Source organism: Prosopis cineraria, unplaced genomic scaffold (assembly GCF_029017545.1).
Source record: "Prosopis cineraria cultivar Desert tree isolate PC_DT_omini unplaced genomic scaffold, ASM2901754v1 PC2, whole genome shotgun sequence".
NCBI lineage: Eukaryota > Viridiplantae > Streptophyta > Magnoliopsida > Fabales > Fabaceae > Prosopis > Prosopis cineraria.
Genome location: NW_026555333.1, coordinates 39479435 through 39491037, shown reverse-complemented (window position 1 = coordinate 39491037; position 11603 = coordinate 39479435). Strand labels below are relative to the sequence as shown.

General features: G+C 31.9%; 1 protein-coding gene across 2 annotated transcripts; it reads right to left on the bottom strand.

The window, feature by feature from the left end:
- Window positions 1-1287: 1287 nt before the first annotated feature.
- Window positions 1288-10789, bottom strand: LOC129303649 (ABC transporter G family member 15-like). 2 transcript variants are annotated; one of them, XM_054943103.1, is made up of 10 exons: window positions 10672-10789; window positions 10227-10551; window positions 7006-7085; window positions 6194-6655; window positions 5279-5401; window positions 4211-4342; window positions 3295-3579; window positions 2911-3183; window positions 2687-2794; window positions 1288-1865 (listed from the first exon to the last, which is right to left on the bottom strand). In XM_054943103.1, the coding sequence occupies exons 2-10, from the start codon at window positions 10519-10521 to the stop codon at window positions 1509-1511; spliced, it is 2115 nt and encodes a 704-aa protein (XP_054799078.1). In that variant the 5' UTR covers window positions 10522-10551; window positions 10672-10789; the 3' UTR covers window positions 1288-1508. The 2 variants fall into 2 exon arrangements, with proteins under 2 accessions (XP_054799078.1, XP_054799077.1); XM_054943102.1 differs by having other exon boundaries at window positions 10227-10726.
- Window positions 10790-11603: the final 814 nt, after the last annotated feature.

Genomic DNA, 11603 nt, shown 5'->3' with positions numbered 1-11603 from the left:
AAACTTTTAAGACATATAATGAACTTGTGGGAAAAAGTGATTGCATATATGTTGAGATTGGAGACTGGTATTTTTGAGAGTTAATTTGGTTTTATGTTAGGTAGAGCGACTACAAAAGCGATTTGTCCATTAAGGAGATAAATGAAAAATTCTCGATGCAAAAGGAAATATTTATACATGATTTTCATTGATTTGAAAAAAGCTTATGACACTATACCTAGAGAAGTACTTTAAAAAGCCTTGAAAAAAAAGGAAGTCCAGGTTGCTTATATTAGAACTATATAAGATATATATATATATATATATATAAGTAGTTAACAACTAATATAACAACGTCTAGCGTTGAAACAAAGGAATTTCCTTCAAGAATTGAACTACACCAAGGATTATCTTTGAGTTCTTATTTGTTTCACCTGATTCTAGATGTTTTGACTAAACACATTCAAGAGAAAAGCACCAATTGCATGCTTTTCACGAATGATATAGTTCTTATTATGGGAACAAGAGAAAAGATTAATAGTAAACTTGGATTACGGAACAGGACATTAGAGTTAAAAAGTTTTCACCTGAGTAGGAATGAGATGAAATATTTACATTATAATTTTGATAATACTTGTAATTTAAAAGTGAAATTGAGATATAAGATTATATCACAAGTAGAAAAGCTTAAATATTTAGGAGCTATTATTCAACATGATAGAAAAAATGATGAGAATATTGCACATAAGATACAAGTTAGATAGTTTAATTGGACAAAGGCTAAAAGAATTATTTGCGATCATAAGGTACTTAATAAATTTAAAAGAAAGTTTTATCGAACTACTATAAAACTAGCTATGTTATATGATAGAGAATATTGGGCTTTGACAGAATAGTAAGAGCATAAAGTTAAAGTAGTAAAGATGATAATGTTGAGATGGATGTACATGCATACATGTAAAGAAAAAATCCAAAATAATACATGAGAGAAAAAGCGAGCATAGCATCCACTGAGAGAAAAATGGTAGAAAATCATTTGAGATAATTTGGACATGTATAAAGAAGACCAGGAGAGGCACCAGTAAGGATAGTGAAACAGATAATTTTGAACTTTGTTAAGAAAGGTAGAGGAAGGCCAAAGAGAATAATACTTATAAAAGTTGTTGACCAAGACCTCTTAATTAATAACATTTCTAAAAGTTCGATAAATGATAGAACACAATAACATCATACAATCCATATAACTGATCCCACTTGATGGGATAAAGTTTGTTATTGTTGATGATGATGATTCCCATGAATATATACTGGAGTTGAAACCAATAGGATTGATAGGGTCATAGACAGGTAAATAAACCCAGTCTGATTATTAGTATTCGTACATCAATCCAAATGGGGTGTCAAACATTTTCTCTATACAAAACTCATAATTAACAACAAAACAGCAAATTTTTGTGTGTAAGCAATTCTGATGGAAAATTAACAGATAAACCCAATATCCCAGAAACAACACTTCGTTTTCTTTGGTTCTAGTGGAGTGGAGAATTAAGACCTTCTTGAGAAGACAGCGAATGGAGGGCCTGATGTCTCTTTGAAGAAAAAGGTGCCATTTTCCTGAAAGAAGGCCTCTTTTCAAGTGCTTGTAATGTTCTCTTGGCATGGAGTCTCTGAAACATTGGGGAAGCTCTCTCCTTGAACTTGATAACAATAAAGAAAAGAATTCTGTAACCCAAAAGAGTGATATAAAGAGCTCCCAAGTCCCACCACTTGGAATGATCTAGTGGCATGCCCAACATGTGCGTGATGATATAATCACCCTTCAATTTTGGGTCACCTGGTAACATAGGCTCAAACTCGAGCCCAAGCAAGTCATTCTTGTAGGAACCCTACATTTCAAATTAATAATAGGTTAAAAATTACTAGCACAGAAACTGAAATGAGTCTTACTGTTAAACCACGCAACTCTCTTCATTTTTTATTTTTTATATTTCATATTGAAGATATTCAGCGAGAGACAGCTATTACTTCAAATTCCAACTTTGCAAAGTGCATGGATCTGTTTCTTTTACCCCAACCCCCTTCTTCAAATGCAATTAGGCATTAGTCTTTCAGAATAACAGACGAAAATTGCCACTCAATTATCAATAATCTAAGAGCAAAGAAGGAAGTGAAGGAGAAATCAACAGCCATGAGAAATTCTGAGTTGACATACACTGCACATTCATGCAATGAGCAGCATTTAAACTCTCCACTATCTGATATGTAGATCTCAGGTGTAAAGATTAAATGATGGTCGCAACACATGCATGTAAAAATGCACTACATGGTACTAAGAATTCCTCCTCCACTTAGAAGATTTGAAGCATTCTCATTATTTGGTGGTCAAGTCTTGAGAAGGACATAAAACAATCATTAACAAGGACCTGGAATTAAGAGTTAACGTAAAAAAGCCTCTCCTCAACTCAAAATATGAATTAGAACCTCAAATGATTCTCATTTATTAAGAAATCACTCATCTCCAATCACTCAACTCAAAATACTACTTTAAAAGCATCTGTATATGTTAAGTTCAGTCATTGGTAAGTTGATCTGGTGTTACACCAGAACATGATGAGCATCTCTAAATACAAGGGCTTGTATTAGTGTTTAATGATAAGCCAAACAGAAGGAGAAATTCAGATTTGCATAATGAATGATGTTCTTATACCTGTACTGCCCAGGCACCATAACTAAGATATGATATCGGGTAGCGCCAAACTGGCTTTGGAAGATCATCTAGAAACCTGAAGAATCCAGAGGTCATCATCATGATTCCCTGCATAAACAGCCAATAATTGGAAAAAATAAATTTCACTGGGATATTCCTATTGACATGGAGCAGAGCTGGAGGGAGGAATGCAAACTTATGAATGGTAAGGCTACTGTCCTTACAATTATTCCAGCCCCAGCAATTATTCCCATAAGGAAATTAGGAACGAGTGAAGCTACGACCATCATGAGGCTCTCTATTACAGTTATGCAACCAAAGATGTTGAGAGTGAAGAACAAAAAGTGAATAAAGCCCGGCCGGAATTTCACCATGTTATAAGTAATGGTGCTAGTAGTTAGAGCAACTGCAGCCAAGAATGGGAGAGAAGAAAGGAAATTGGATAAAATATATACTGCAACTCCGTAATATCCATTAAGCCTTTCCCGATGGAAAACCTGTTACATAAGAAAAGCAACAATATGGAAAGTATGAATAAAAATGCACCCACGTAATAATGGAAACAGTGTAATATTTACTGTGTTTCATTCAGATATCAGATTATTTACCTTGATTTCTTCAATAAATGATGGAAAGCCTCCTATTGACATAAATGTCATAAACCCTGAAATAAATCCACCACATGCCCCGCGAGCCAAGATTGAAGTGTAGCTATACCCAACATCAAAGTAAATAGTTCCCACACATATAGAAACTATGACATATATTATAATCCTTAACCAGTAGTAACCCACATCTCTGCTCATGTTCACAAATGATCTTGTTGTCAACGTTACAAGTTGTTTCCACCAACTAGCTTGACTACCAGTTTGTGTTTCGGCTTCTATTCCATCCTGCAATAAGTTAGCCATAAGCATCATTAATATCTGATGATTGTATCATGTCCAGGCTTTACAATGCTAGTCATCTTGCTAAATAATCTTAGGGATGCTCGCTGTTCTACTTGTAAATGGAGCAAATTGCATAGAGAAAAGTTACGTTCTCCTATTCTTATTACTTTTAACTACTTCATACACATTAGAAAATATTTAAAAGTAATTTATATACTTAATTTTAAAAAAAAAATTATCACTACCTTGCAAGGTTGCTCAAAATTAAATTCATTAAACTCTCACATCAACTTTTTGAGGAGAGAAATTAACATATGATTTCCAATGAAAAGGTATTTGTGGAAAACAAATAATGCTCCAGACATTTGCAGTGTGACTTACATATAGGACCATAAAAACCTTATAGAGTGTGACCGATAGTAAGGACCGGAAGTAGCATCATGCTTTGGTTTGGATGACACAATGTACCAATGATATCATGCACATTGGCTAGATTAAAGTAAAAGTGCATGCAATGGAAAAGTGTTCAAAGACTATCATGTTTATGATAGAAAGAAAACATGTTGTCCAATGAGTTTCAATTTAACATTAGAAATAATATCAAATATATTTACATCAGAGTAGAAATTCTTACAATGTTGGAAAGTTCTAGAGTCCTTTCTTTTGTCCTTCTAGCATAAACTGAACGCCTATATTTTTCAACTAGCATAGCTTTAATCTCTGCTGTAGCCATGTTCATGAAAGGATCTGCTGAATTTGGAATATCCTAAAACAAGCAGTTGAAACCCAAGAGTTAGCGTTGCCATTAACAAGCACAGAGAATAGAAAACAATTAATCCATGAAATGAACAGAAAATTAATGAGGGTTGCCATAAGTGAGGGCTGCTTTGCACTAGAATGCTAAATCGCATTAGAATGTAATTTCAAATGTGACAAGCGAATTTCATGATATACCAAATTCATTAGTTAATTGATCCCACCTTGCTATTTGGGAGACCTAGTTTTTAAAACCTTTATCTAAGATAAAGGAAGCAGTTTTATGGCATGCTGCAATACTCTTTTGTAAATATGTCAATAAAGTATCTTCGTCAAACTAGTACAATGGCAGTCGTCTTCTATAATGAGTATATGCTAGTCTCAGTTGATGCTCAGATCATAAGCCTTGTGACTAGTTTTTTCAAAGCTGTCAAATCACCACCAAAATCATTCGCTTTCAAGATTCGATAGATTCAGATTAGAGTTTCACAAGAAATGTAGCTAGGTTTCACAAGTCATCAACATTTATGGGTTTTGCACGTTCATTTGAAAAATGAGTCCAATTTTCAAATGTCTTTCATCAAAAAAGAAAGAAAGAGAGGAGAAAAAAAAAAACATGTCATGACCTGTTTGAAAACATGTTTTGAGAATAGTTTTTTATTTTTTAAAATAAGAAAACAAAAAAATTTATTTAATAATGTATTTTCAAAAAGTATTTTAAAAAATAAAAAAAATAAAATATTGTTTTGAAAAACAAAAAAATGAAAATAACTTTTAAGTGTTTTGTAATTATTATTTTGGAAAATAAAGAAGGATAAAAAAGCACCTATTTTTATTTTTTTTATTTAAAACATGTTTTACAAAATATTAATTTTTAAAATAATAAAATAAAAATAATTTCAAACAGTCCAAAAGAATATGGTTGGAGTTATTAACTATTACATACCCCGATTCTTTGCGATCCCTTCAAAGTGGCAGTTACAATGTCGAAGTCAGAATTGATGCAACGTAAGAAATGATCAGAGGGGTTTCTTTTGTGCGGACATGGAAATCCTGCTTCTGCAAAGAACTGTTGAAACAATTGGACCATGTTACATTTTGATGAAGAGACTTTCACTTTGATATTTTAATCAATCAAGTAGAATCTTCATCTCTTGAATATAACCGTCCATTAATTGACATTAAACTTCACAAGAAAGAAAATGATTGCACAAGGTATGGCCAAAACCATATTTTCAACTTTGAGGACTTGCTTTGTAGACTCCTCAATTTTAAATTTGTAACTAACCCCTTTCAATAGGAAAATCTCTTCGTTATTTGTGTTAAGAAAATGGTTAATTTACAGTACAGGTATCATTCTTTCCAAGAAAGAATCAATTCATGTAATATTAATAGGCACATAAATGTGAGCTGACAGTAGTAGTGAAGATGAGTAGATAAAAAAGAATAAGGGAAAAGCACTCCAAAGTCCCTCGTCGGGACTCTAATCACAATAAGGTCTCGTGAAATGGACAAACTACCTCCAAGTCCCAAATCTTTTATTTTAAATATATTTCATGTTTAATTACTAAAATATCCTTACTTCATCTGTTTTAAAAAAAATATCCACCACAGGCGACCAGCCGGAGCCCATGGTAGAGTACACATTAACACCACTTTTTGTGACTAGATGATGACATGTCAAAACAGCATATGTCATGCAAGTTTCTTGAGGCAATATCAATCAATGTCAATATCAATATAAGATATAAAATCTATAACAAGTTAAACTGCATATAAATCATGAGCAGCGTGGCTTATTTTTCAAAGTCCATGTATTTCATTACGTCATAAATTATTATCATAATGATGAAATTTATACCTCTACAGCCATCTTTGCTTCCCCAAAATACACTGTTTCACCACCAGATAGTAAGAAAAGGTCATCAAAGAGAGCAAACACTTCACTACTTGGCTGGTGAATTGAAGAGATTACTGTCCGTCCATCACGAGCAACAGTTCTAAGAGTTTGAACAACAAAGAAAGCAGAGGCACTATCAAGGCCACTGGTGGGTTCATCAAGAAACAATAAGCGAGGCCTTGTGAGGATTTCAAGCGCAATACTGAGTCTTTTCTTTTCCCCTCCACTGATGCCTCTCAAGTGCCAGTTACCAATCAACCTATCTGCACAATCTTGGAGACCCATTTCAATGATTGTTCCATCAACGATCCCATCAACTTCTTCTTTGGTCATTGTTGTCGGAAGACGTAGATGTGCTGAATAAGATATGGTTTCTCTGACTGTGAGAGTTCCCAGCAAGACATCCTCTTGTGTTACATAAGCCTAAATGTTAAACATGGAGCAAAAAAACAGGAAAACCATACTGGTAAGAGATAGTATTATATACTTAACCTGATATCAATAAATATTAATAATTATTAGTATTTAATCAGTATTCCTATTATTTTAGTATGAAAGATAGATTAGACTGTATACTATTTGGGATGCTGTTCATAAGTTCAATACCAAACTTGTTTAGATGAAGTGAGAAAACCACATTTTGGATTCCCAAAGATAGCGTGAATATCAATTTAATCATTTCTTAGTCTGGATTAGAGTAGTTGACTAGGAATCAACGAAATATACTGGTCCCAAGTTACTTTTTTTTTTTTTTTATCTATAGCATTACTTACAACATCACCATAATCCAGTCTTTTCTTCTTTCCATTGAGAAATATATTTCCAGTCATGACCACATTTTTTGACAGTCTCCCTGCACCAACATCAAGAAATGTAAATTTAAATAATGATACTACCAAAGTATAACAACGAATTAAAAATTATCTAGCCATCATCAAAAGCATAAAATATCAAATAGACCCAAATACAACCTTTCTTAATGATAAAAAATTTAACATGATATCCGTCTACAATAACTCAAATAGTAATAGCAGTAAATTAAGTAGATCTAGCTTTTAGGGTGTTCACAGGCTTATAAAGTCAACGATTTGGATGCAAAGTCAACGATTTTTTTTTTTACCTTCTCGAAAGTCAAAGATTGACTATCCATAATGGTCAAAGAAAGACTAGAAAATGTTGGCAAAAGAAAAATGAAAGACTAGAAAATACAAAATACGTGAGCAAAGTAAATCAATACAAATCTTAGGGCTTATTTGTTTTCTGTCTTTAAAAACTGTTTTTTGTTTTTGAAAATAAAAAAATTTTAAAATTTGTTTGGATAACTGTTTTTCATTTAATTGTTTTTAAAATTATTTTCATTTTTTGTTTTTAAAAATAAAAAATAGAAACAATTTCAAGTTGTTTTTTTTATTTTTCTTGTTAAAATTCACTACTTTTGATTATTAAAAATTATAACTATCTTAATAAATTTTTATTATTAATTACCACTATTAATTGTCTATAACCATCACTATCAGTTCTTTTTTAAATTTTAAAACTTTTTTAGTTGATATAATCAAATAAATTTTCATTTTATTATTGAAAACTGTATTACAAAACAGTTTTTAAAAATAAAAAATGAAACTAGAAACCAAACAGGCCTTACCCCTCTGTTCCATATACTTGACTGTGTGATTATAGAGTATTTAATAGTAGTCTAGCCCATAGGAATTAGGTTATATCATTAAGCATGAAATATTATTTATCGGATTTTTTTTCCTTAAATGGAAAACGTAACTGGTATTAATAACCAATAGGAAAAAAGAAAGAAACCTTATCCCACAAAAAAAGAAAAAACAAAGCCATACAGAAATTCTACAACAAATACAAGATACTCTTTCTGTTAAAAAATGTAAGATATTTTTTAAAGAGTTAGATATTTAAAAATTTAAAGTATTTTTAGTCTTTCAAGATGTAATCATTATCTTTTTTTTAAGTCTATATATTAATAATGACTTTATATTTATTGTAGAGTATTTGATGAGAATAAATACAAAAAGATAAAGTTAGTTTAAAAGTAGGTAATTACTTTATTGAAGAGTAAAATTTAATTAAAAACATCTTACATTTTTTTAATAAAAGTAGTAGTAGTTATCTTTGATCAACAAACCACCATCCTCTTGTTGCCAGGTGGCGGTGATTGATTAAAGATGTAATCATTATCTTTTTTTTAATAGAAGTTATTTTTTTTATTTTTCTTGTTAAAATTCACTGCTTTTGATTATTAAAAATTATAACTATCTTAATAAATTTCTATTATTAATTACCACTATTAATTGTCTATAACCATCACTATCAGTTCTTTTTTAAATTTTAAAACTTTTTTAGTTGATATAACCAAATAAATTTTCATTTTATTTTTTAAAACTGTATTACAAAACAGTTTTTAAAAATAAAAAATGAAACTAGAAACCAAACAGGCCCTTACCCCTCTGTTTCATATACTTGACTGTGTGATTATAGAGTATTTAATTGTAGTCTAGCCCATAGGAATTAGGTTATATCATTAAGCATGAAATATTATTTATTGGATTTTTTTTTTCTTAAATGGAAAACGTAACTGGTATTAATAACCAATAGGAAAAAAGAAAGAAACCGTTTAAAAATGTAAGGTATTTTTTAAAGAGTTTGATGTTTAAAAATTTAAGGTATTTTTAGTCTTTTAAGATGTAATCATTACCTTTTTTTCAGGTGTCTCTATTAATAATGATTTTATATTTATTGTAGAGTGTTTGATGGGAATAAATATAAAAAAATAAAGTTAGTTTGAAAATAGATAATTACTTTATTAAAAAGTAAAATTCAATTAAAAAAATCTTATATTTTTTTAATGGAAGGATTAGTAGTTATCTTTGATCAACAAACCACCATCCTCTTGTTGCCAGGTGGCGGTGATTGATTAAAGATGTAAAAAAAAAAAATTAAATTACAATATATAGCCATATTCGGTAAACACTTGGCATGTTGACTAGAAAGTAGAAATACCATCCACAACATCGACTATAACAATTCAACATCCTAACAACTGAGTCCGTGCTGAAAATTCATTCAGAAAGGAAGCATATTAATTTTACAAAGTAACCCAAAAAAAGGTTCGCACCCAACAATAAAAAGCACATAAGGATGCCTTCGGAAAGTTAACGAAAGATCTGAAAAGGGTTTACCAGACTTGTGTTACGAAAAAAAAAAAAAAAGGAGGAAAATTCAATATGAATTCCATTTTCTTATACCAAAATAGAAACACAGCTTTTTTTGGGGGGCAAATTGTGAATAACAAAGAAAACTATGCAGCTTTAATTAATTGAATTCCCTAACCCTCGCGAACACAAGGATAATACCGAGCCCCGGTAGACCAGGAGGCTTCATATTTCCCAAGAGTCCGAAATAACTCAAGGAAAAGGGACGTCCTATACTACCCTAACAAGGACGAAACTAATCAATGAAGCTCTCACTTTTGGGTCAGATGGCCACACATCCAATGTTTGAACATAAAAATCACTCAACAATAAACGAAACGTAGCCATCAACCAGAAAACACCCAACAAGATTCAATATGAAAAGATAAATCACCCAAAGGCCAAAGCAGAGAGAGAGAGAGAGAGAGAGAGAGAGAGAGAGAGAGAGATACTAGCTAATAGCTGCCTTTCAAGGGTTTCGTTTCAGTTCCAGATAGAAAGGCAAATATTGACCTGATTCTATCACTTTTTAGTTCACCATAAATAAATGAATAAATCGCATAGCATCATAAATCACATGATACCCAAAACGAACCCCATGAGAAGGGCGTGACCTCTGAGCTCCGATCAATCAAACTATTGAGAAACTCGAAAATGAAATGAAACTTTGCCCTAAATCTGATTATGATAGTTTTCAAAAAATCCCCAAATTCAAAATCGAAAGCTCATTGAGCTAGCTAGCACAAGAAAGAAGTAGTACAGGGAGACGATGGAATAACCTGCAAGTGAATCGAGCAAGGTAGATTTCCCTGAACCAGAAGGACCCATAATAGCCATGATTCGACCAGGCTCGGCGTAGCCATGAAGGCCATTAAGCAACCTCTTGGTTGGTCCCTTGCCGAAGTTGGGAAGCACCACCGTCAGATCCTCCCACACCAAACAGCTTCCTCTGTCGAGTCCACCGTACACCACCGCCGTGGAAGCCTCGATGGTCGATGAAGCGCCGAATCCGTTGCTCTCATTATATCTCCGTCCTCTATTGCTCCCTCCACCACTCGCATCTTCTATCTCCATAACAGCAAGAAGCAGAGTAACAAACTCCTTCTTCAGGCAGATAGACGAGAGCGAACAAAGAGAAAGAACATATAAGAAAGAAAAAAAAAGTCTCAAAAGGAGGATAAAGGGGAAGGAGGGAAACACGGAATAGCCATGGATTTTACTAACCAGAGTGACTGGTAACAAATACTGAACAACTAAACCAAACCATTAATGGCGGGAGGGATGGGAGAAGCTTGTTAAGTAGGAAGATAGTGAGAGAGTAATGAAGAGAGAGAAAGAGAGAGAATTAATGGAGGGAGAGGATAGAATGCAGATGAGGAAGATGTAGGTGGCGAGTGAGGGATATTAATGAGGAGAGATTGATAGATGTGCCAATCCAATCCAAGTGCTTCATGAAATGAAACGATATGACTTTTCTTAAGCTCCTCGTCATGCCTCCATAACTAATCGGTGTTGCTTTCAGTTTGCCGGTTAACTGTTTTTCATACGCATTAACCAATCATGACGTGATTCATGTCTATTACAACTGCAATCTTCTCATTTTGTTTTATTAAAGGATAATAATTACCTGGTTAACTTGCAAGCTAATGTATTAAAAGTCAGATTGTCATTAAACTTTTCAAGACCCTAGTTTAATAAAAATTAATAATCAAAATTGCCATCAAACTACAATTAAATTATTAGTTATGAGTTAGCGCCTATATAAGTTTTAGCGGGATATAATTGATTATAAAAATAATTAATTAATATAATTAATTTTAATTATAATTAATTATATTATAACATAATCTGTTTGGATATTAAAATTAATTTTAACTATATAAATTATCATAAAAGATATTAATTTTTAAAATAAATTATTGACAAAGTTGTATTTAATATTATTAAATTTTTTAAACTTCATTTAAGAAGTAAAATATATTATTTAAAAATAAAATTAAATCTATAAACAATCTTTCAGAGTTTATTTCAAAACATAATTCTAGCTCAATGATCAATTATTAACTTTGGTTGTTGTTTGGATAAATTTTGCAAAAATCAATTATTTAGCTCAATAATTGATTTTTGGCTGAATCCAAACAGGCTATAAATTGTTT